Below are 26,819 nucleotides of genomic sequence, written 5' to 3' on the forward strand. Positions count from 1 at the left end.
TCTGGCATTGCCTGCACCCCCTGGGCGGAGTGTGACTCTGTCATATTGTGGAATGGCCAATGAGAGATGCTATAGTGTATGTACAGTACAGCAGCCAATCACTGGGTTTCTCTCAACCAGTGGTGCATGCTTGGATAGGGTACATTTACTGGAGGGATTTGCCATGTGCTCAGACTAGCCGGGACCAGCCATGGATGAGGGCTGGGTGCTGTTCAGTCTGCCCCCCGGGCTAGGCCTAAGGCCTGGGGGTGGGCATAGGCTGGTGTGCGGGAAATGTTTCTCTGAGGCCTCCAACATAGAGGAGGTCTGTGTTGCTGTCGGAGGAAGAGACCCAGGACCAATGATGGCTCTTGAAGTTTCCTGGAACCGAAGGACTTCAGGAGTATGGCCGTTGTTTTTCCTGTTGAGGATCTATATTCATCCTTGCTTATCTGCTACTTCAGTTGCTATCTGATGTCTCCCAAGTGGATCTACACTGATAGGCCAACCAGGTCTGGTGAGTCTGGAGTCAAAGTATGTTACACCCTGGAAGCTTAGAATCCCTGTACCCTCTCTCCCCAGTGAAGATGTTCAATAAAAGTTATTCTGCATTTTACTACTGGAGTGGACATCAGCTATTGTGGGCACTAGAAGAAGGGCGGTTGATGCTAATGGGTGGGCAGCTTAAGATCATACCCTAGACAGACTAGAGAGGAACTGGGCATTCAACGGCTCCTTCGGGAGTGAGCTCTACATTTCATTACAAAGATATCCCCTCATTTCCTGTTCCAGAGACACAACAGGAAGCAAGAACTTTTCACTTTAGGTCTATAAAATCTAAAGCTGATAAATACGAGATTACAATCACCCAATCTGGCCATTTTTGTCTGGATCAGGTGATCACCCCATACCTACTAAACACGGATATGACCATTGTGTGACCATACTAGGGAGAAAACCTGATCCAATAACTATTGTTTTACAAGCAATGTTGTCAGTGTCTGGGGGCATCACTTTGCTCCTTCTGTCCTCAATCATCATAGCAACAAACATGAAGCATGGGCAGCCAAAACGTGGTCATTTAAAGTGGTAAAATGTGTACATGGAAGTCTGGCCACCCTAGAATGACTATGAAAAAAGTAGTCACCCTCCAGAAGGAAGGAGAGTGTCAGCACCAATTTAGAGATGATTTGAGGACCTACAGCCAAGTTATACACACATATAAGATACAGGTATTTTAATGCATTTTTTAAGATGTAACTCCTATAATTCACTATAAGCTTTGATAACTTAATTGCTTAAAGGAGAACTATGGGGTCAGTGCTTTTCCCCATAGTTCTCCTAAGGGTAACGGGAGGACACAAACTAGCGTCCTCCCGTCACCCTGGGCTCAGTATAACGCGAGCTGTAGCTCTCGGTATACTGAGACGCCGCAATATACAGCGAGCTGCTGCTCGCGGTATACTGAGGCGCCGCAGCTGAAGTGGATCCCGACAATTATGCCGGGATCCACCCAGCTGCGTGACTGACAGCAGGTTCTGCCTATCTAGAGGCAGAGCCAGCTTTATCCGCCCCCTCCCCCGTCCATTCCGCCAGTCAGCGCTGGCGGATCGGAGCGGGGAGGGGGGAATCCAGACCCTCCCCTGTCACGGCAGAGAGCCATGACAGGATCGTGAGGTGAGCGAACGCCGGTATGTGTTCGCTCACCTCCCGATCTACTGAGCCGACCTGTGACAGTCTCATTGGTCGGCTAGAACTATGAGGTGAGTGAAAAGCACTTACCTCATAGTTCTCCTTTAATGCACCATCTCCCCCTCCCCTTTTTTAAAAAATCTAGCTGCAGTAATTTTCGTGAATTCGGTATGTGTTTCTTTTTAATTTTATGTGTGCTAGTATTTGTCAATGCTAATGTCCTCCCGTGACCCAAAGCTCAGTATATATCAGCGCTGGAGGATCGGACAGGGAGGGGGGGAATCCCAGCAGGGAGCAGTGAGTGACAGTCCCGATCTATTGAGCCGATGTGTGACAGTTTAATTGTCACACCTCGGCTCGAACTATGAGGCTGAGTGATTTTCGCCTCATAGTTCTCCTTTAAGTTAGGCAGTAAAGGTTATCAATTAGGCCAGGAGCACACTTAGGCGATCACAGGACTTGTGTATGCACACAGCGATTGCCGCGTGGCCCATTGATTATCAAAGGGGGTATATCTGTGCAGAAATCGCTGAGAAAACGGTACATGTATCATTTTTCGCCACACGCACTGCACGTTTTTTCCAGCCGTGTTCGTGCACGATTGCACGGGCGGGATTGCGGCAGGAAACCACGCGATCTGCCTGCCTACCGCAACTGGGGTGCCATTAGAAAAGAATGGTACCGCCAGCGTGATCAGCAGTGGTGTGCGATTCCGTGACCGTGCAGATTTCATTCACAATTGCCGTGCAGTTTACAAATCGCCCTAGTGTAAACCTGGCCTCAAAGTCCAAACATTCTTCATTAAATGATGGCTAACATGGTACAATACTACATAGGTAAAATGCAGTGGGCGGGACTAAGAATGGCCATGGCTTTCACATGTCTCAGCAGTTGGCATTCACAAAACACCAGCTTTGCAGTAAAAAAGTGATGTAAAGCAGCGGGATGGTCGTGTGTTTTATGAATGAGGCTGAAAAAGTTCTGGGTAGGTAGTTTTAGTCTTCTGTGTGCAATCTGAAGTTTAATCTTCAATGGTAACTGCTATTATATAAGCACTCTGCTGCTTGACAGTTTTTCTAAAAGATGGTAACTCCATACATATCATACATGACTTCATTATTATGTTCTGAATCTACTTCTCAAAAACCGATGTATAAAAAATATAATTCTTACAGTTATTGGAAGCGAGCTTATATCTGCGCGGGTATTGATGGTCAGCCGGACAGTTCCGTCTTCCAGTGATGTCCCTCTCACTGTTCCTGGTTCTGCTACCACAGGGACACGGTGTGCTGGAGACCCATCTGGGTTGGTGACAAATGCCTAGGATAGATGATAGATATACTGAAACACAACAGTCTCAACACAGATATTTCTACATAACCAATCTCAGCAGTGATATTGTGCCATCACCAGAAGAAAAAAAAAAAGCTACCTCGACGTAAAATTTGCCATAAGTAATACAAGACAATACAAGACCAATAGTAATTTAGACACCGACAGATTTTAAAGGACTTTAATGTTTTTTTTTTTAATAAGGTTTGTAAAGTGTTCACTACCCATCTATTATGATAGTTACAGACAAGATTTTTTTCACAAAAAAACTTTGATACATGACAAAGGTTTTCCAAAGCACTAAGAATTAACTAATGAGACAGTAAAGCAGAACAGATTGCTTTGCAGCTCCTGTTGGCTGACTGAAACTTGTATTAATACAAAATATACACCAAACATTCAAGATATTCTCACCGTTAGATCCATGGGCATCCCGGGTTTGAAAAATTTGGAGGTTTTTGTGTAGAGAACTTTGTACGGGGAAGTCACCATGTGGATGTCGGTAAGTTCGGTTTCCACCATATCACTACCTGCAATTTAAACACATACCTATTATTATAACCGTCTCCCAACTTGTTGTTTTATACAAGTGTTGTCACTTGCCGACTGTTTTGTGTAGCTGTCATGAAGAGGAGCTAAAGAGAATACTATGGATTCAAACAGATTTTCTTGTATACAGAATACAAAAGAATGTGACTTGAGTGACAGCTCTGAGTCTGCTGGGGCTGTTAACATCACATCCAAGGTGGCGGCACCCAGCAGTAGTCTCAGGCCTTTTGGATGTCTACATAATGGGGGCTTTTACAGGTAAATAACATGCATACAATATCTTAAATGTACATAACATTTTACAAGAAGATTGTTGTTGAAGTAAATGGTCTAGTGACAAGCTCTCTTTAAAAATGTATATTTAAGATGTATGACACTTATTACTTAGTAGATAGGGCATTCACCTAAAGCCCGCCATGTAAAAATGGTGAATTCTCTCTCTGTTTGGACAACTCCACTTCCATATATTTTCCAGAAAGCATTTCTAGCATGAAAAGGGTATTTCAGAGGAATTCCATTTAACACAAGTCACCACTTAACATGCTGTGACCCCCACCCAACACGCACTTCACCAAATAAATCACACCAGACTTGTATAGAGTTCAAAGGGCCACAGCAGCCACTTGTTTTCTTTAATGAAATATCAAAATTAAATACAAAATTAAATACAAAATTAAATACAAAAATAACCAAAATTTTATCCTGAACAAATGAACACAGTTATACAGTTTACCACTGGTTTCCGGGATCTTGAAGGCACATACAGTACCAAGAAACCCCATAACTTGTATCTGCAGCTTCAGATGACTAATAATGGGCCTCCAGCTAACACCACAACCTCGGTGACAAAAATCTGTTAACCGCTGACACTTCCAGCCCAAAACTAAGTGATCAAACCAATTGACCACCACTTCAAGGACACCACACCTACGGTTGGGTCCCCAACCGTTATCAATAAACCTGAGGCATCCAGACCACCTTCAAGGACCCCAAACCACCCAAGGGCTTCCGTGACAGGCCAACCATCCAGAATCTAAACAAAGAGGAAAACGACAAAAACAAAACAATAGGGCGGGAGGGAAAAACTCTTGTCTGGCTGCAACTACTTCATGGGAAACTTCCTACAACTCTGCAAGGATCACCTCCCAAGAAGTCCCACCTTTCCAATTTTCACCAATCCGGGAAGCAACTCCTCCTTCCACCCTCTTTGTCCCAATGCAGTTAACCCTTCTCTCCCTGTCATGCTGTCCCTCCGCACAATTCCTTTTTCGTTACTTGTGCTCCATGCCTGTCTTTTACATCCAAAAGATGTTTCTCGATGCCAAAATTGATATTTCAGATTTGGATGGACAACAGTGAGTTGAAACACCTACCTGAGTCAGTGATGACCGTGGCAGATACACTCAGCCTCCATTGAAGCATGTCCCTCTCCTGCTGGAAGTACTTCACTAGGTTTACTCGTTTTAGAACAGCCACGCCTTCACCATCCTCGATCTGTAATTAGATTGGCTGAGATAAAGTCGTGTTCATGCACATTAAATAATAATAGATACAATTTAACAATTGATCTACACTGGTGATAATATGATTGACCAATAGTAGTTCATGAACAGGATAAGGCCCTCTTGAGATTTGACCTTGCTTTCTCCATTGTGAATGCTGTCACCCTGCCTATTCTGGGACAAACAGAATGTGCCTTTGTAAAGGGCTTCCCAAACCCATGACACTCACCTTGCCACCCTACCCTTCTTGCCTCCACCACAACAGACAGTAAGATCCCTAGTGTCGGCTTGGAACCACGTGGATACTGAGGCCTCAAGAATAATAACGTAACAGTAATTGTGCCATGACCTAGGGCGTGACAAGGGAAACGCAATTGTGAGAACTGGTGGGACATGAGAAATCCTGTGGGTATTGTCCCTGTTTGTTTTTGAGGTTTATCTTTACAAGTGTGGCATAGTCAGACTACCCCTACAAGTGGCAGAGTGCTCTAGAACCCCTCAGCGGAAACACATTGACTAATACAGAAACATGCTCCTCCTTGGCTCTGATATGTCTCATGATGCACCTGAGGAGATGCTTAGGAGGTCTACCTTCACTCTGCTGGGTTCAGCTGTACGTGAGGTCTGGTACGTGTGTATGTGGAAGGAGGGTAAAAAAATAAGGGGGGTGCATCTTAGACCCCTTTTCAGGGGGAAGATGTTTTTGTTGGGGGGGTGCTGAGGAAGATGGGATTTTTGCAGAGATTGTTGTTTGTCTGGGATTTGCTTGGGAAGAAGGGATTTTTGCTGGTGGTGTTTTTTTTATGGCGAAGGGGGATTTTTGCTGAGGGTGGGGTGGAAAATGAATTATGACATTTTGGAGGGAGGAGGAATGTATGGCCAAATATTGCCTCAGTTGCCCATTCGATGTCCACATATGGACACGATTACTCAAATATTTGCATGTTTTTATTGGTGTATTGCCACAGTTGTCAGTTAGTTGCCCCCAAATAGTTAATATTGCCTGATTGTTGCCCTCATATAGTCACAATTGCCTATTTTTTGCCCTCTTGTTGTCATGTTTGTGCATTTGTTACCAGTTTGTAATGACTGCCTATTTTCTGCCTGCAGATTGTAGCACCTGGCTAAGTGTTTTCTGTGTATTGTATTCAATTGCCCAGTTGGGGTCCATGTATTGTCAGGAATGTCATTTCTTTCTACATATTATAAGTCCCTGCTGTTTAGAGGATCATCTTACTATAATCTATTCCCTTCTAGGCCTGTCACTATCAACGTGCACCTCCATTATCCTTATGCTTTACCACAGTGCACTACATTTGCCACTGTTAAACCCTTGAATTTTATGTAGTGCACTACATATTTTTTTACACCAACATGATTATATATGAAAGATTTAAATAAGCAAAATATTATCATACATTTTTGACGTATACAATAATGGAAGAGGTTTGATGATAAAAAAAATATTCCACCCCGAATGTCAACTGTGCTAAGTATGCCAATACAGGTACTGCCTACTATAAAGGGGCCATATATTCTAGTTTGCATACAGCTGCTTTAGACTTCTTGGCCATCATCTGTGCAGGGAATGGAAGGCTTTGAAGGATTAGGGCTTGGGGAGCAATTATAACATATAACCAGACATGTTATGTTGAGGTGCCTGTACTGTCAACCAATGGCCCTGGATGTACAGCTGGGATAAAAGGGTCAAATAAGAATAAATTATGAGAACACACCCCTGCTTTAAATTAAGAAAAAAAAGAGCTACACACATTTATAAAGAACAGAATTGTATTTTACAAATGTGCATTGCATTCTGCTGAGTTTGGGAGCCTGAAGCAGGTGGAGCACAATAAAAATGAATATAGTTGTAAAAAAAAAAAAAAAGTTGGGAGGAGAGCTGTCAATCACATGACCGGCTCTTTTTCAGTTATGGAGATCTCTGCTGCAGTAAGCAGAGAGCACTCCATGGGGCACCACAGGCTCCATACTGTGGTCTGTATTTTAGAAATGGACCATAAAATGTGAGCCGCTGCCAGTGGGGAAGCTAGACATTTTGTCACCCAGGGCCAAGGCACAGTTGCTCCCCCCCCCCCCAAGGGAGAAGTGCTCTATCCACTTAACCAGTGGCACCTCCCCTAAAGTGGGAGCCAGGGCACATGAATCCCCAGATCCCCCCCACGCCCCTGTTTTGGCCCTGGACACTGCTCAGCTAAAGCTAAGCATACATGGTTAGTTTTTTATGCATTAGTGCTCATACAATATGCAGAAGAATTGTTCATCAAAGAAGTTGAATACAACATTGTTCTCTGTTTTGAGTGGCCTCTCTGCAGGGCTCCAACATGCCTCCTGCTGAGTGAAATCCAGAACTGTCCAATCAGCAGTGGGAGACAGCTTTGGTGACTGCAGAGCTATAGGTCTAACTCATAAGAGAAGTGGTGGATTAGAGAGAGACGGCTTCTTTTCCACACAGAGCAAGGGTCCAACTCTGCAGCTGCTGGCAGAGGGTAGGCTTTTTCATTAGGGTGTGGCTGCTTTCGAAAGCACAAAGTGGAAGACATTGCACGCCTTTTGTTTTGATGCACCTGCAATGTAATGCACTAAAAAAACTGAAGGTTCAGTTGGGATTTAAAAGATGTGTAATTAAGAATATATACCGTAATCCTTTCTAGAGTGTCTGGTAGACTTTTCTTTTCACCCTCTCTGGTCACAGAGAACAGCACATAGGCCACACCATCCAAAGGCTTCCCATACAGGTAACTAAGAGAAAAAGAAGAATTATAAATAAGAGAAAAAAAATAGTCACTGTACAAATATCACCGATCACTAGAACACACACACTGCCTGTACAGAGATCACCCATCACTAGAACACACACACCTCTCATACAGAGATCACCCATCACTAGAACACACACACCTCTAATACAGAGATCACCCATCACTAGAACACACACCTCTCATACAGAGATCCCCCATCACTAGAACACACAGATATAACACACATTCTGCATTTTTACTCACTTTGCATGGATTTCAACTCTGAATTCTTCATCACTGATGTAGTAAAATTTCTTGTCTGCTTTTATTATCACCTCAAAACTGGGTAGAACTGCAAAAAAAACCAACAATATTATCTATATATATATATATATTTCCCCTGTTTATTCATTTTATTTATATAATTGACAGTGTAATGTCACATTGTAATTATTCAGTTCACTTGGATTATGCTGATAAATTGATTAACACTTTAAATTGAAGATTTTTCTTATCTTTTCTCATCTTACTATTGCTGTCTTTGACTTCCTGTTCAGGTGGAGGCTGACCAATGTTCTAAACCTTCCTAACCCCATCAAAAGCCAAACCTTAAAAACATGACCTACCAAATAAGTGTAATGTATATTACTACCATTATAGAAAGACACGCTTAGAAGCGTGAAGGATGCCAACAACCGCCACCACGTTCTGTGGTCTCTCTCCGACCCTTCAATACTGCATCCTATATTGATGTAGAAGTCGGCAGAAGGTATCACAGAACATGGTGGGGGATACGGGCATCAATCACACCTGGAATTGTGTCGGGTGTGAAGATCCTTCACTATCAGGAACATTCTTTTTAAGCAACAGAGTTGGTTTTAAACATGTCTTTCTGTGCAATGAAATGTGTCTGTTATTAAAGTGTACGTATAGCCCAGACATATTTCTTGTAGATTTGGATCGAGTAAGGGAGTATAAAAACCTGTGACAGTTTATTTTTGGATGTCCGGTGTATTATTAGGGAGATTTCTCTTCACTTCTAATTCTGGAGATACAACAGGGAGAGAGAGGGAACTTCTACAAAGTAAGGGTATTTCCACCCTCAGACTGTTGTCACCGGCACTTGTGTCCCTATTGGAAGAATTATCCTTACATTTGGTTCTGGTAACAACTGTAACATTTGGATTTCCCATCACTTTTGGTTTTAGTGACAGTGATCACCAGTAGAAAAAGAGAAGGTCAATCTACATAATAAGGACACAGATACCGATAGGAATTCTAATCCTCCCCTATTCTAAAACAAACAAAAGTTTTGGCTACACATGCACTTTAATACTCCTTGAAGCTCAATTGAAACCTTCTCCCCACCTGTGGTAGAAATATTAAAGTGGTAGTAAACTGCCAACATGAATCAATCCACTTTAATCAATTCAGGACCACAATACGTATATAGGCAGTGCAATCCTGACCTGGCGCTTGGCTGTCATGTACAAGTGTTCATTGTGCTGCTGAGTCATTTGTGCCGGTTATCCCGAGCTCCGCTGTCCCCCATGTGGGGCCCAGGACCATCACGGTGGGTGTCGATGGCTGGATCACAGGGATATCAGTACACTTCCAGTGTCTCCCCTCCTAATACTGAAAGCGGAAGGGATGAGGACTTTGTTACTTACGTTTTTAGGCTGTCATTTCCCCAGCTGCTGTGGTGGGAACAGAAGCTGGCGAAGCATGATCTGTGCTTCATCAACTTCTTTGGGGTCCATAGGTGGCATTAGGGGTCAAATAGAACCCTGATATCTCCATGTAGAGGACATGTCACTTCCTCTATGATATCACATAGAGGGCTCGTTATCCACCTATGTGACAGCAATAAAGTAAGTGTGGACTGAAAAAAAGTAATATATAAAAAATAAAAAAAATCCCCCCCCCACCGCCGCCATGTACAAGTACATACAAACCCAAACGCTGTAGGGTGCGCCTACGTACAAAAGCAAAGTCCAAACAGTTCCTAAAAGGGTGTTTGTGGTGCTCAAGATGTCCACGCGGATGGGCCGTGCACAAACGCCAGCAAAGAGTGTTACACCGGCACACACTGAGAAGATCCAATATCGTATTGATAGATTTATTCAATACATCACGTCACATACTCTCATGTAACTAACGTTTCAGAGACACGCAGGGATCCTTCATCAGAGAGACAGTGAGACTAGCACTATCTTCAGGGATTTCTGTAATATGAGATCTACCACCGAACTAGGTCTTATTTTCGGGGTAGGTCTTTTATTACAGAAACCCCTGAAGATAGTGCTAGGTCTTATTTTCGGGGTAGGTCTTACTTTCGGGGAAACACGGTAGAGCCATCACTCACTGCTAACTTTAAATTGATGAGCGGTAAAGATTTTTAATTCATCACCTGTGGGAAATTTTGAGTACTGTACTTTTGTGCCATTTCATGGGTGGCCGCAATTTTAAGGCTTGACATGTTTGGTATTAATTTATCTGACATGACCCCATATTTTATTTAAAAAAATGGGTATTATATTATATTTGTGTGTACTAAAATTACTTTTTTTTTTGCTAAAAATATTAATTTGATATTAAACTTTTTTGCGCAAATATCGCGCAACATAAAAATTTGCAACCATCATTTTTTTTATTCTACAGGGCCTCTGATTGCAGAAAATATATAATTGTCCTGGGGCTTTGAGCTGTTTTCCAGCCAAAAATTCGAATTTTAACATGCGTGTGCAAAAATTAAGAAATTGTTCTGGACAGAAAGTGGTTAAAAGACACAGATATAGGAATGTTGCAGCTTTGACTACTCGGACTGACAAGTTCTGCACTAAGTTTTCTTTGTTTTTTTTCCAGTCTGGATCATATTTAATAAAACATAATTTATTGAAATTAGGGCTGGTAACGATCAAAATTTTCCTGTTCGATTAATCGTAATTTTTTAAAATTGATTAATCGATTAATTTCGATTAATTATATCGCACATACAGATCCAACTACATTGGCCTATACACATACAGCACAGCAATGAAGTAATAAAATTAATTAGGATCACACTAATCCATAAATACGTTATTAATCTCACGTGCCCCACTCAATATTGCCGCCACTTGAGTGGGGCAACTCAGAATAATAACGTCCTGGATTACAAATGTATTTACATAGTATAGTAAAACAGCAAAGCCCTAAGGGTGATTTAAACATAAGTATTAGCTTAATATTTGAAGAAGCAGCACCTATCCATTCCATTGCAACATAAGGACCATAAGGACCTGATTGCAACATAATATCAGTAAATTTCAATGGGCACATTTCTGGGAGTGAGATGGGGGGGAGGGGGTGTTTAATGGAGAGCCACATAGTGCATATATATAAGTTTAAGATAAGACGGAAGCTTGGTGCTTCTTCGGTAAACTCACCGGCCCAAGTGGCTCTGTCGTCTAACGAAGGGAAGGAGGAGGAGTCCGGTGATGTCGATGTCCGTGACGTCACCGGATCTCCGACGGGACTCCCGGAAGCCGGCGGAGAGGTGAGTGTTTTCATTTTCGATCAAAAGAATTTTAATCGATCAAAAAGTTTAACGATTAATCGAGGATTTAATCGTTAATTTCCCCAGCCCTAATTAAAATGCATGAAAAATATAATCTTACCGTATTCTTTCACTTCAAAATGTGTGGTGAAGTTATGCAGAGCGGTGTCTTCAAACTTTGCCGACAGGGTCCAAATTCCCAAACTGAAAAGCACATAGGGAGAGGAATATATGTCATGGTTCTGGCGACTTATCCATTAATATGTTATAGCTTTGTGTTTATCTGTTTGCTGTTCAACTTTAGCTTAGCTTATTTATTTGTAAATGCTGATGCCAAATATAAGACCTGTTTATTTTAGTCGCCATTGCCTTCAGGAGACTTTGCTAAGGAAACACGAGTTCTCACCTTGCAAGATCCGTTATTTTGTAATTAGCGGAAATGATTCCTTTTATGTTTATTTGCCGGAGGGTATCCTTCTTTACAATCACATTTTCCGGAGTCTGAGAAAGGAGAACAAAATGAACGTTATAAGAAAAGTCCCAAAGACTGAATATATTTGGTCCTCGTGATCAAATATTTAAGAAGGATGAGCTATAGGAACCAATGGGAGATTACCTGTTTATTAACGACATCGGGGAGGGCATGAATAGCAATGTTTCCGTGATTGCTGATGATAATAAAATCGGGAGGGTGATAGACACGGACTTAGACACTATAGCATTGCAGAGGGACCTGGATAAAATAGGGGAGTGGGCAACTATTTGGCAGATGAGGTTTAATGCTGATAAATGTAAAGTAATGCACTTTGAGGTTGAAAATAGGCAAGCGGAATACACATTAATGGGAACTCCACTAGGGAAGTCAGAAATGGAAAAGGATTTGGGGGTCATTGTAGACCACAGATTGAACAATAGCTTGCAATGCCAGGCTGCTGCAAACAAAGCGAGCTGAGTACCGTCTTCTATTAAAAAGGGAATGTACTGTAGAGACAAGTCTATAATTTTGCCACTTTATAGATCACTTGTTCAGCCTCATCTGGAGTATGCAGTCCAGTTTTGGTCACCAATTCACAGAAAGGATGTCCTTGAGCTGGAGAGAGTCCAGAGAAGGGCAACAAAACAAATTAAGGGGCTGGAGGACCTAAGCTATGAGATAAGGCTACTAAATTTAAATGTTCACGCTGGAAGTGAGGAGATTAAGGGGGGACATGATTTTGATTAGACATGTGCGATTCGTTTCGTTCCGAATCGAAATTCGGACATTCGGATGTATCCGAATTCCGAATTACAGACATAACGAATGCAAACGAATCCGAATTTCCATTTCCGAAATTCGGTAGCGGTAGTTCGAACGTTCGTTTCGTTTTCGGTTCTTATTCTTATTTCGTTCGTTGGAGAAAAGTGACATTAGAGAAGGAGAAAAATATTTTTTCCCCCTCAAATGTCACGAACGAACGAAACGAATAAGAAACGAATAAGAAACGAATAAGAACAGAAAACGAAACGAAAGTTCGACCTACAGCTACCGAATTTCGTCCGAATCCGAATTCCGAATTGACTTTCACACCCGAATCCCGAAAAACGAAATAACACAAATCCGAATTTAAAACGAAACGAAACTAAACACATTTTTTTGGCAGTGCACATGTCTAATTTTGATGTACAAGATGTTCAATGGTGATAGTAACATCACCAATAAACTTTTTACGGTAAACTCCATAACAAGGACTAGAGGCCACCACCTAAAATTGGTGGAGAAAAGATTTAACCACAAGGGGAGTAGGGGCTTCTTCTCAGTTAGAGCAGTTAGGGTCTGGAACTCACTGCCACAAGCAGTGGTATCATCTGGGAGTGTGGAATCATTCAAAAAGCATTTTTGACAATTTCCTCAGAGACTGTAACGTAACATACAAGGGATACTCATACAATGCAGAATCCCATACATACAAGCAATAGGTTGAACTTGATGGATTTGTGTCTTTATTCAACCTCAAATACTATGTAACTATGTAACTATGAAGATGGCCATATACCAGTAGAATTTAGTTGGAAAGAATTTGTTTTCAGGATCATGTGTTCCATTTTCTATCAGTTAATTGGGTCAAATTGTTGATCGTTTTCAAATGTAGTGACACAAAAAATTGAAAGGTTTTTATTTGAAACAAACAAAATGCAGTGAATGGGATTCTTGTTCAGGAAACTTCATTCATACACCAGTAGAATTTCATTTGAGAAAATACATTTTCAGAAAGTTTGCTCAATTTTTTGTTTCATAATATTTGTTTTTGGAACGTTTGTTCGTCTTTTTTTTTATAGTTAATGGGGTCAAATCGATGATTGTTTTTAACCGCAGTGACAGAAAATATTGAAGGAAGTTTTTATCGAACAAATGCAATTCTAATATTAAATGTGGCTTTTCTTTGGGAAACACCGCTCATACACCACTAGAATTTTGTTTGAAGAAATTAACTTTCAACCATAGTAACAAAAAAAAGAGGAAATGTTTCTTGAACTAACAAAATTCTAACAGATAATGTGTTTTTATGTTTGGTAAACTCCATGTTTGGGACACACCAGCAGAACCATATGCATACACGCAATAGGTTGGACTTGATGAACTTGTGTCTTTATTCAACCTCAAATACTAACTAACTATGTAATATTAATACACCAGTAGAAAAAAAACAAAAACATTTTTGTTCCTTTGTTAGATTTCCTAATAGCTAGTGGGCTCAAATCAATAATGGTTTTTGACCATAGTGAAAAAAGAATATTAAGGGGAATTTTTCTCAAATGAACGAAATTGAATGGTAAAATCAAAAGGAATTTTGAATTTCTGATGAGATTATCGAATGTTTTCAAATAAACGCTCGTACAAAAATCTACTAGTGTATGGCCAGCTTAAGTCATTTATTGGATTTCGGAGAGTTGTATACAAATTAGTGAGATTGTAGTCCATCACAGGAGTGAGCTTGGAGCGGTGACTACATTACATCACACACAGGGACCATGGGGAAGAAAAGTAGCCCCCCTCCAGAAGGAAGGACAGTGTCAGTGCCAATTCAGAGATGATTGGAGGATCTACAGCCGAGTGATACACAAATAAGATACATTTTTGTTAAAGTGACATTAAAGGATAATTTTTTTCCCTCCCCCCGCCCCAATGTTAATGTCAGCACTTACCTTAAATGATGCCTCTTAATCCGATCTTCCTCTTCTTTCCCCATGTTTTCATCTGTCCCTCCAGCGGTGCGGGGGCTCTCCGATCCAGCGCTGACTCCTCTCTGCTTACAGGCACTTCCGATCCAGCGGTGTCTGCAGGCGGGTGCACGCGTCCATAGGCTTACCTTGCGTCTCTGCTCGTTTCCCGGCCGAGAATCCGAACTGCGCATGCGCCCGCCCCAAGATCCTTTGCGGCCGCACGAACAGTTCCGGACTCTCGCAGCAAAAATAAGGTCAGTCTAAACCGCTGTTTAAGCGTTTTTTGTATTTTTTTACTTTTTGCCTATATCTACTGCTTGTCAGCAGTAGATATAGGCAAAAAACGGGAGGCTTCAGAACCCCTTTAAGGTACTTGAATGGTATCTTTACGTGCACTTTAAGTACATACGTGTCACTTTAAGTACATACCCCAAAAAATGACCACTGAAATATGACATGTGCCATTGCTGATTGGCTTAGATGTAAGCTCAGGGGTTGTCATCCTGTATCCTTGTTCACTAATCTGCCGTAAAGATACTATATACTGGATGGGGTTGAAGTCTTTTAAAACTCTGCTGGCTGCACTAGATCAGATAGGCCGAATGAGGATTAAAACCACCGGAGCCCATACCTTTAAAAAAAAATTGCAATTTTAATATTTCCATATAATCCGGAGCCTTTTCCAAAGGTGTATTTCTTATCATTTTACATTTAGGTGGGTGCCCAGTTCTTAGAACCTGGTATGAAGTTAAAGGAGAACAATGAGGTGAGTGATTTCCACTCATCCTCATAGTTAGGGCCGACCTGTGACAAAGAAGCTGTCACAGGTCGGCTCTATCGATCGGGAAGTGAGCGGAAACATGCAGCAGATCTGCTCACTTTCCGATCATCTCCCTGCAGAGGGCGGTGACTGTCAGTCACCCCTCCCCGCAGGAATTCCTCCCCTCCTCTCTCCGATCCTCCAGCGCTGAGTGGAGGAATGAACAGGGTAGAGTGCAGGCACAGCTGGCTCTAGATAGGGAGAGCCAGCTGTCACTCATGCACCTGGGTGAATCCAGACAGTATTATTGGGATCCGTCCCGGCTGCAGCGCTCTCAGTATATCGTGGGCAATAGCCTGCTAAATACTGAGCTTTGGGTCACAGGAGGAGGTTAGTATATGTCCTCCCGTGACCCTAAAGAGATCTATGGAGAAAAACACTTACCCTATAGTTCTCTTTTAAGGTATAATAAAATATAACTGAAAGGAATATATGTGATGTGTATACAATGGTTGCATGCCAAGAAATTATATGTTATAAGATAATATAATGAATGCAGGATTCTATAAGAACAAGGAGCAGTGGACCTACCAGGACTTCTATTACCACCGGCTTGTTGATAGGCTTCAGGTCTGGGGTCATACTGAAGATGCGATAGAGAACTGGATACAAAAAGAAAAGTACATGTTACAGGTGTCGTATTTGACTGCTGTGCGGTATTACATCCCACGGTACAATACTAATAATTACTAATAATAGTTATACCTGAGTAGCTTAAAGTGTATTTCCACTTTTGCAGGCAAATTGGGATAACACGCGTTTTATATTTATTATATGTTTCTTATTCACGTAGCAGAACTTTAAAAAAAAATCTACTTGCACAAAACCTGCTCAGTTCTGAAAGAAAAGTTGTTCTCTGTGCTGAATATCTGTCTGGAGTGCAAAGGGGGTGGGGAGGGTACTATGTACGATAATGAACCCTCGGAAAAGACGATAATGAACCCTGTCTGTACTGTGCTGGTAGATCTCATTATCAGTTGTAACCTAGATTTGACCACTGTCTGTCCTAACAAAGGGTTACAGATCTAGAAGCCTTGTATGTCAATGAGGGGAAGCTCAGTCTGTCCTAAATCTTTCTATGAGGACATAAAGAGCGTCCTCTTATTAAAATTGAGAAGGAAGCTTGCAAAGGCTTCCGACTACACAGAAGAAATATGTTTAATTGTTTTACGTTAATTATATGTTAACAATCTAATGTTATAATTTCCCTGTCCAGCCCCCCTTGCATTGCAGAGGGAAATTCATTACAGAGAAAAACGTTTCTGTCAGAATAGGGCATGTATTGTGGAACCAGAATTTGCCAGCAAAAGTGGAAATACACTTTATACTCAGGTATAACTATTTGGTATTAGGATATTATGTGTGGCCCTCGATATGGAATGGTATTCTGTTCACTTGCTGAATATTTGTAGGCTGAATGGACTTTATAACATATATTAGCACACTAGCATACTGTAGATAATGGTTTTGGATTGCATTAGCGTTTACCGAGAGGATTTTACATGTTACTTGGGGCTGTTCTGTAACTAAAATGTACACAGGAATACTAGACTTTAGACGCTTGACTAATAATGTGAAGTTGGGTAAAGTTATCTATGAGGACTTGGGATCAACAAATACGTTTGCGAAAACACGTCCTATTTGTACAGTTCAGTAAGCTTGGCAAGTAGGTCTATAAAGGTCAGGGCTGCACTTTCTACATCTCAGAATTAGGGGTGCCAAGAGATAACATGGTCCCCAGGGCAGATAATCTTTTTGGGTCCCAATACCTCCCCTGCATTGCTTTAACACTAAAGCTGGAACTCCGGCTTCAGATTTAGATAGAGTGAGGAAGAGGTAGAACTTCTGACAAAGTGATATTGCTGTCTGTGTTCAAGCTCAGACTATTTCTCCTGTGTGGTAGGTAGGACAAGTGAGGATCAGTCTCGCTAATAGCAACACAATGGCAGTTTTAACCACTCTGTCTAAAAAAGTTTAAATTAAAGGTTTTACATCTTTCATTATAGTGTGTGAGCCCACCAACATGGCTACTTCATCCAGTTTTTTTTTTTTTTTAATAAAAATACTAATACTAATTCCAATCTCCTGGATGCAAACTCTTACCCAATGCTTGCAAGTTGCTCCTGGCTGATTGGATCGATACTCTGACAATAGCTCTAATTCTCTGAAAGGGATTGAGTGGCTCAGCCTGGGTTGTCTCAGAGGACGCACCCTAAGAACCATGTGTCCTTCTATTTTCACCCATTCAATAGGTGTGTCTATAACAGCCACCTAACCTGGGACCAGTTATTAAGGAGGGTGCCTCCATCGACCTTTTCATCTGAGAATTCTGGTATGAAATACAAAGAAACAAACAGCGCTAATTGTGCTAGTGAAAATATTTAAATCAAACAGTGTATATACGCCAATTTTGACATATATGGAAAGTGCAGGAAATCAATTAAAAAAATATCAAAAATCAAACAATATTTTCAAAAAATATTTGCTTCCGTGAACAAAAGGTTAACCCTGTGTATTCAAGTGAACAATATATGTTTGAATATTATTTATAGTGTTTCATATAGAACTATATGTGATGTGACTTTGTGATCAAATATGTAAATAAAATTGTGACTTTGTGATCAAGTATATAAATAAAAATGTATGAATTCTGTGAATATTCAATAAAGGAAATCTTTTTTAAAACGAATAAAAAAGTCTCTGTGTTAATTCAATCCGTTTTGAAGTGAAAAAGATGTATATAACGACTGTCTCACAAGTAGTATTTCACCGAAGTAGATTGGTCCGTTGTTAGTTGCTAGCACCTTTGCTACCGTCGGTTCTCCAGAGATAAAGCACTCAGTCTGCTTCTGCTCTGTAGAAACTGTTGTTTTCCAATGTCTGTTCTCAGACTGATTTCTGAATGGGAGGGTCGGTCGTTATAATCACATGAGCAACTCCCAGGACTAGTAAGTGAAAAGCTGCAATGTCTGCATCCTCCTACGTTACAGTCGGAGACCAGGGGTGAGTGCCTACTTTTAGGGGATATGTATTGATTCCAATACACTCCCCAGAACAAAGTGTACATCACCCAACACCCAATACATCTTTTTCACTTCAAAACGGATTGAATTAACACAGAGACTTTTTTATTCGTTTTAAAAAAGATTTCCTTTATTGAATATTCACAGAATTCATACATTTTTATTTATATACTTGATCACAAAGTCACAATTTTATTTACATATTTGATCACAAAGTCACATCACATATAGTTCTATATGAAACACTATAAATAATATTCAAACATATATTGTTCACTTGAATACACAGGGTTAACCTTTTGTTCACGGAAGCAAATATTTTTTGAAAATATTGTTTGATTTTTGATATTTTTTTAATTGATTTCCTGCACTTTCCATATATGTCAAAATTGGCGTATATACACTGTTTGATTTAAATATTTTCACTAGCACAATTAGCGCTGTTTGTTTCTTTGTATTTCATTCACTAGACCTCCAGGGGTCTATATCACAGCAGCTTTTTGAATATGATTGGTTCACACATTTAATTTAAATTTTGTAGATTCGCATTGCCAATTTAGTAAAAACCCCCAGAATTCTGGTAGCCAGGCTGTCATACTGACTCTTCCTGTAACTCTCACACTAACCTTTCCTGTAATCCTAATATTGTACTTACTTGCAACCCAAACACTAACCCTCTGTGTAACTATAACTCTAACCCTCCCTCTATTCCTAACACTAATCCTCTGTGTAATCCTAACACTAATCCTCGTTGTAACACTCACACTAATATTTATTTTACCCCCACAATAATCTTTCCTGTAACCCTCAGGCTAACCCTCACCATAACGCAAATAATACTAACCTTCCCTGTAACCCAAATTTTAACCTAGCTCTAAATATAATGTTGTTGATATGTATTACATTATATTACAATATTAATATAGTGGTAATAGTAGTACCATGTGGGGTATGTGCTGCCACAGCAGCCTATTAATTTTTTTAACTCTAGTATGTTCCTCCCTCCCCCCCTTGTTTTGTTTGTAGTTAGTACAGTCCCTAGCCAGACATAACGTTTACTCTACTAGTCAGTTTAGTTTAACATAAAATACAGAACTTAGGAAACTCATTGTCTTCTTACACTTCAAAAGGCTGGATAAACATCATCTGTACTGCATTAAAACGATATTAACTTTAACTTCTGTGTCTTATTAAAGAGGTAAGCTGCCTATGGATTCTGCAAAATCTGAGTAGGAGGTACAGTATTTAATTGTATATAACTGCATTTGAAACAGAATATATATTGTTATATATCATGCGGATGCGTATCTCCACTTACAACTTTTGTTTCAGTGTTTCATAGCTTTGGAAAGTGATAAAACCTCTTTAAGAGTTTAGCTGTTGTCTGGGGCTCAATATACATACATAGTGTATAAAGAAATAATATGTATAAAACTGCTGTGCTTTCCCTTTAGGAATACCACAAGCATTACTTTCTCTTGGTATTGGCATATGTACCTGTTGATCCCGGGGTGTAGAGAGGTTTGTCAGTCTGTATGAAGATATATCCGCTTTGATAGGAGACCAGAACAACTTTCTCCAGGTTGCAGGGGGCAGATCGCACAATGACATAGACAAACTGCTTCTTTTCTGGGTCTTTATCCAGGTTAGTTGATGGAACCTAGGAGGAATTCCAACAACAGTTCAAGAAATGGAAAGATAACAGGATCACACATTCCATACCATGGCCTATAATACTATAGTAATCTGGTCAACTGTATCAAAGCCATTCCTTATCTGTCAGTCATTAAAGTAAACCTGGGCTGTGTTCGTGAAGAACAAAGCAACAATGACATATGATTGGTGGCCACACCAGATGCTTATTCATATCTTTCCATCACTCCCCCATGCTCCATTCATCCACCACGATTGAAGAAAATACTGAGTACTTCCAGGTATGGGGAGCAGGTGACGAATTTCTCTTCCTTCCAGATGACAATGCTGGTACTGCTCATTGGCTGTTTTGACATGCCATGCTGTCATATGGAGGCAGGAAAGAGTGCTTAGTCCTGTGTATGCTTCATGTAGCTACACATGGATTACACTGTGCTTCCTGTGAGCGGGATGTTCTGGCTGGTGTCCCATCCAGCTCCTGGCAACCAGTGACATCAGTGACCTAGGCGGAACGCCATGCACCAAGAAAAGCCCTCATCCCATCCAGAATCCAGAACATCTACCACCATGAGCCACTGGCGACCCCCACAGGAACGTGCACCAAGAGTAACTTACCCCCACCCCCTCCCCGGAACATGCATCAGGAGCACGACCTCAGGTGGAGAGACATCTAGGGAAGCCCCTATATAGATATATTATTATATTGGTAAGAAACACTCACCAAGAATTTGCTTGTTCCCAGGAAGCCATTGTCATTATTGACAGAGATCCTGCCCTGAGCAATAACAAATTTCTTCTTGGGGAAATCCTGGATTATAATTTCAGCATCCAAAGCAGTGCCATGTCCATCTACTAAGAAGGTCTCTTCGCTGTCCACCCGCAACACATTAGAGGTGATCAGGGTACACCTGGCAGAGTAAAAAAAATGGCATGATGTACACCAGTGAAATTTGTCATGTATACAGAATTTTTATCCATAATTAAAGGGAATGTATAACATGTTCACTACAGATAAAAATAAGAGACCAGCTTGATGTTATATAATGTTATCAGTTTATGCTTTTGAACCATTTTTCTGTGCGAGCCGTTATTTTGTTTTCCGCACTAATAATAAAATGTGGGGTTTTTTTGCACAAGAATGCACTTAAACCCCAAAACATTATTTGTACAATTTTTAATTGTTTTTTTTTTTATTTTAATTTTTTTATGTTGCATGATCTTTGCAATACTGCTTGTTAAATATATAGTTTCAGTTAAAAAAATACACTCAAATATATTTTATTGCACACCAACACAATATAATTCCTGATGTTTCTGTAAAATATAAAAGATGAGTAAATAAGCACAAAATATTTCAAGCCTCAAAATTTGCCTGCCCCTGTTAAAAAGGTTTCACACATCACAGTTTCATAGTCAACCTTTCATTGTGCTCCGAGAATTATTGTTCTCACTGGTGACCGCAAAAGTACCTAATATGTGTGATGAAATGTTCTTTTTGTGCATTTGCGCATCCAATACTTGCCTTTGGTTAAATAGGTGAATATAAGCAAAGTGCGGGGGCTTTCCAAAAAAATTTGGAGCATTTTTTTATTTATTTGATTCAACTTTAATTATTAAAACCTACTTAACTTTATTGCTATATCAAAGAGGCTGACAAGCCCCCTATATGATAGCACATTTTAGGTGCCAGTATCTCTTTAAGAAGACTTCAAGGGTCTATTAGACTCCTAATGTCACCTTTGCACTCTGGTGAAGCTGAGCTGCTTCCCTGGCCAATGAGGTCTGACAGCTCTAAACCCGGAAGTGCTGAGCGCTTCCAAGTTCATACTGCCCAATAGAAGTGAAATATTGTTGTTTTCCTGTCGCTCTTCATTCTGACATCCATCATTTCAGGTGCCAGTTCTTCTTCAAGAAGACTTCAAGGGTCTGCTAGACCCCTAATGTCACCTTTGCACTCTGGTGAAGCTGAGCTGCTTCCCTGGCCAATGGGGTTTGACAGCTCTAAACCCGGAAGTGCTGAGTTCATACTGCCCAATAGAAGTGAAAGATCGCTGTTTCCCTGCCACTCTTCATTCTGCATCCATAATTCGGGCACCCAACATATAGGTCCCAGGCACCAGGAAGGGACAGGAAAGCATGGGACATATGGCAGGGGGGTTGTCACGTGGGTATGTGATCAGGTGACTTTAGACTTGGACAAATCACTGCTACAAGAAGGCTGTGCATTCATTTACATGTCTATACTGCTGCTGTATAATAGTTACTGTAGCAGCAACAAAAGGGTGGTGGTGCCCATGTTTCAGAAAAAATATCCCTTATATCAAATAGCAAATTGATGCACACATTACGCTAGTTGGTGAACTGAACGTTTTAAATATTCTATATACAGTGTATACCTGTGGATTTGTGCATCAGTCATGATAGCTTAAATCTTATTGCCTGCAAATCCTAAGGAATGCAAGTCGGTATTAAAGCAAATAAAAAATGAAAAGTGCTGATTATCCTGATCTGGTCATCACTGCCAACTGGTCTAACAGTGGGTTATTCCCATTACATAGATCGTGGATCAGTATAATAAATAAATGGTTAGCACTGTAGCCCAGAGTATGTGGGGTCCATCCATTTCCAACAAGGACGATATCTGCATGGAGTTTGCATCGTCTTTGGGCAGGTAAAGCAGCTCCTATATACAGTATGTTCTTCATCTCAGTATTGACCTGTCTAGAATTTCCCTTTAATTGTAGGCATAAATTAGCTAATCATAAAACAACCTTTGGCTTAAATCTATCCAAATTTCCAAATTCTGATGTTGATGATAAAGGCAAAAAAATTATCTTGCACAAACAGACAATGTTGGCAATTTATTTGTTTAATGTTTGCATAAAATTCCCTATTCCAGTTAAATTACTCCCATGTAGACGTCTACTCCATGTGACCTTGCACAAGAGCTATCGATCACTTTCCACAGAAACCGGTTTATTTGTACATGGGTGGGAGTTCTGTCCATGTCTGGGCCAAATTCCCATCTTTTTTGCAACATCTTCCAACATGACTGGCAGACATACAGAAAGATTAAAAGTTTATATGTACACTATACTGTATGTAGATATCAGAAACAACAAGATTTGGAAAAAAAACTCGGACCAGAAGGACACAGGACTAAGAATTGTGAAAAAGGGGAAATATATCAAATATAGACATTTATAGGGAAAGTGCAATGTCTTTGTGAGCAAATACTTTGAGTTCCTCTGTGTTTACCTTCCATATATGCCAGTTATTCAGATTGTGTCTCAGTATACCAAAATGACCCGGTGTTCCTGCCAGGAGCTTCAACCTCTTTCATGATCATGACGAAGAGAAGTCCAGGTACGTCTTGGTTTCTCCTTGTCATGCAAACCAGAGCGTCTCCTGTTTTAGTGTACAGGTCACTATACTGATGTACCTTGTCATTTACTGTATCTGCATATGAATGCTAAGTCTTCCACGTGTGCTTTTATTTAGATTTGCCTACAATACCTGATAATCCTGCCATCAGCTTTAGCCTCTTTGATAGTGACGACAATGGGAAGCCCAGCGTACTTCTTGGCTTCTCACTGTCATGCTATCCAGAGCTTCTCCTCTATCAGTGAACAGAACAAATGTTTAACTGACATGCCTTGCAAAATGTTGTATCTACATATGAATGCTAAGTCTTCCATGTGTGCCTTTATTTAGATTGTGTCTCCATATGCCTACAATACCTGATAATGCTGCCATCAGCTTTAGCCTCTTTGATGGTGACAACAATGGGAAGCGCAGGGTACTTCTTGGCTTCTCACTGTCATGCCACCCAGGGCTTCTCCTCTATCAGTAAACAGAACAAATGCCTAACTAACATACATTGCAGTATTTTCTATCTACACATGAATGCTAAGTCTTCCATGTGTCCCTTTTATTGAGATTGGGTTTCAATATGCCCAAATTATGTGGAGATCCTGCCAGCTGCTTCAGCCACTTTGATGGTCATAACAACAAGAAGCCCAGGGTACTGCCTGTGACTATACAGGTTGCCATGCCTCCCGGCTTACCCCTAGTCATAGATTGACAGTGGTTACTGTATAGAGTATCTCTCTAAATGCAGCAGGAGTCTACAGAGTGGGCTGAGTATTGTTTTGAGACTGCTCCCAGCTATTGGAGCAGACCAATTGCTGATCAAATCAGAAAAAAGAAATAAATGTAGAACTTTTTTTAACTTTTCATCTACTGTAAATGACATACTTGGCCAATCAGTGATTGCGTTTGATCAGCTTTAAATATAGACAAACCCAAAAAACAAAAGTTTATTATAAAGTAGCTTAACAGTCTTTAGATGTGGTGACTGCACAACCCCCTGTGTTTCCATAGCAGAGGGGAGGTTACTGTACAGGATCTGGGAGATCGTCTCCCCAGGATCTCCGTGGTCCTTCTAGATATAAAATAGATATACTTACACTGGGGTCATGCTGGACAAATGCAAATATGCATAGAAATGTATACCGGGAGTTAAGCTTTAAACATTTGCAGGCAGGCTAAAGCTACTTAAAGCTACACAGGAAATTTTAGTAGCTCAATCATGGTACTAAATTTGGAGTAACAATTGATCACTAAACAGATTAAACTAATGGCTCCCTATGGAGTAAACTAATCCAGTAGGATCTAGTAGCAGTCAGAGATCATTCCCATACAAACATACAAGATCACAAGATGAATCTCACCCAACAGTCTCCTGCAGTAGCACAAAAGAGCAATTTTTGCAATAGAATTTTTTTTTTATCTGTCTCATAGATCCATATTTGCCTGCGTAGTTCTAACCTTAACCAATCAAACGTAGCAATATAGAAGTCATGATATAAAAAAACAAAAAACACAACAATGAATAAATCTGTAAAAGATAAATCAAGGCAACTGGACTTGCAGAAAAATACAGCAAGTCCATTTGCCTTGACTTATTTTTTACAGATATACCATGACCTGGATGAAGGAGAACCTTCACAGACACAACAATGAATAATTGTCTCATGCTGAAGTGGACAAAGCAGTTCCTGAGATGTTTTTTTCATGGACATCACATTATATAACTTGAACCCTTCAACATAAAAGCTGTATGCGTGCAGGTTTACAAGACTAGCAGACCCCTGGTGCTGAGACTTTTCTCATGGTCATTAAACACTAAACAGCCGACAATTTACATTGTCACATCACTAAACTGACTGAAAAATAAAGAGCCGTGCCCACAGGATACAAGGAAACATTTATATGTTAGGTTTTTAGAAAAGCATCCAGTCTGTTCCTTGATAATCTATTACATCTGCTAGAGCCTGTTAATGTGCAAGGTCCCTTCACACATTTACAGCTCTTACAGTAAAGAACCCCCCCCCCTTTTTTTTCTTTCGCAGGTAAGGACTTAGTCTGGCTGTATATTTGCATTTTGGTAAGATGTACTAAAAAGTTACTGCATCACCGAAAGACACAGTAATGAAAGATGCAATGGGGAGATGTTACTAAAACTGGTGAGTACAGAATCTGGAGCAGCTGTGCATGGCAACCAATCAGCTTCTAGCTTCAGCTTGTTCAGTTAAGCTTTGAAAATGAAAGTTAGAAGCTGATTGGTTGCCATGAGTGACTGCTCCAGATTCTGTCTGCCCCAGTCTTAGTAAATTATCCTTAATGTGCGTACCTGTGCCAAGTACAGTAGCCTGCAACGTACCCACGGCATAGATCGCCATAATGCACATGTCTCAATACGTTAACAAAATGCTTCAGGTATTATTCCTGGTTGGCTGCAGCAGATGTCCATACAGCTGGCCATAGGCAGGTAATGAGATATTTGCCACTCCTCGCACTATTTGACTCTAGGCACCTATGATGATAATGAAGTCAATTCTGATCAGAACCTGGTCACAGGTAGGTGTTCAAACATGTGGGAATATCTTCCTATGCAATAATTGACCCCACCAACCACGAGAAGCCAGTTTTTACACTCTATTGCCTGGGAAATGTCCCAATACCCACAAGCTATACCCAAGATTGTACCAATTCATCTCTGGCCATCATATAGATACAACAATCATCTGCAAAAATTTTACGTATGTGGCCAAACATGTATGGCTACTAAGGCTACGTCTACTCACAAATGGCATCTACTACTACTAATGCTACATCTACTCACAAATTGCATCTACTACTAATGCTATGTCTACTCACAAGTGGCTTCTACTACTAAGGCAAAGTCTGTTCACAAATAGCAATCTACTACTAAGGCTATGTCTGCTCACAAATAGTATCTACCATTAAGGATGCCTGAGTTAGTTAAGATCATACTTACGATTGTCCATAGGTGGACCCGGCAAGGAGACCCAGCAGTAAGAGACACAAAGCTCTACACCCCATGATGCCACCAGGGGTATGAGAAGCCTCTGGAAGGTGGGGGTTTAATAAAGGGACACTGGAGGAGGGCAGGAGTCCTGTCTAAACAGTCCCTTTCAATCAGTAACTGGAGAAACATTGTGAGATTAAAGTGACAAAATAGGCAAACAAAAGCATGCTTGACAAATACAAGAATGTAAATCACATTGCCGGGAAATTACACTAAGCTAATACTCTGGAAAGATAGTTGCACAACACTAGAACAGCGGGGGCACTGAACTGAAAGCCTGGAGCACAGTAGGGGACGCAGATAGAAAAAGATATTTACTGCTCTGTATTAGGACCAATTCACACTATTCATAAGCAGTGAATTTGATATTCACCAGG

General features: G+C 40.6%; 1 protein-coding gene across 1 annotated transcript in view; it reads right to left on the reverse strand.

The window, feature by feature from the left end:
* The window catches only part of LOC108794608 (A.superbus venom factor 1-like), a 74,022-nt gene extending 47,566 nt beyond the window's left edge, over nucleotides 1-26,456 (reverse strand). Inside the window, exons 1-11 of the mRNA XM_018565688.1 lie at nucleotides 26,392-26,456; nucleotides 20,770-20,956; nucleotides 19,893-20,055; nucleotides 15,904-15,974; nucleotides 11,758-11,852; nucleotides 11,473-11,555; nucleotides 8,078-8,165; nucleotides 7,712-7,814; nucleotides 4,926-5,046; nucleotides 3,418-3,533; nucleotides 2,845-2,991 (exon numbers count right to left, since the gene is read on the reverse strand). Coding sequence (XP_018421190.1) covers nucleotides 2,845-2,991; nucleotides 3,418-3,533; nucleotides 4,926-5,046; nucleotides 7,712-7,814; nucleotides 8,078-8,165; nucleotides 11,473-11,555; nucleotides 11,758-11,852; nucleotides 15,904-15,974; nucleotides 19,893-20,055; nucleotides 20,770-20,956; nucleotides 26,392-26,456 — 1,239 coding nt within the window. The remainder of the gene's footprint in view (nucleotides 1-2,844; nucleotides 2,992-3,417; nucleotides 3,534-4,925; nucleotides 5,047-7,711; nucleotides 7,815-8,077; nucleotides 8,166-11,472; nucleotides 11,556-11,757; nucleotides 11,853-15,903; nucleotides 15,975-19,892; nucleotides 20,056-20,769; nucleotides 20,957-26,391) is intronic.
* Nucleotides 26,457-26,819: the final 363 nt, after the last annotated feature.

Source organism: Nanorana parkeri, unplaced genomic scaffold (assembly GCF_000935625.1).
Source record: "Nanorana parkeri isolate BGI_ZX_2015 unplaced genomic scaffold, ASM93562v1 scaffold874, whole genome shotgun sequence".
NCBI classification, from domain to species: domain Eukaryota; kingdom Metazoa; phylum Chordata; class Amphibia; order Anura; family Dicroglossidae; genus Nanorana; species Nanorana parkeri.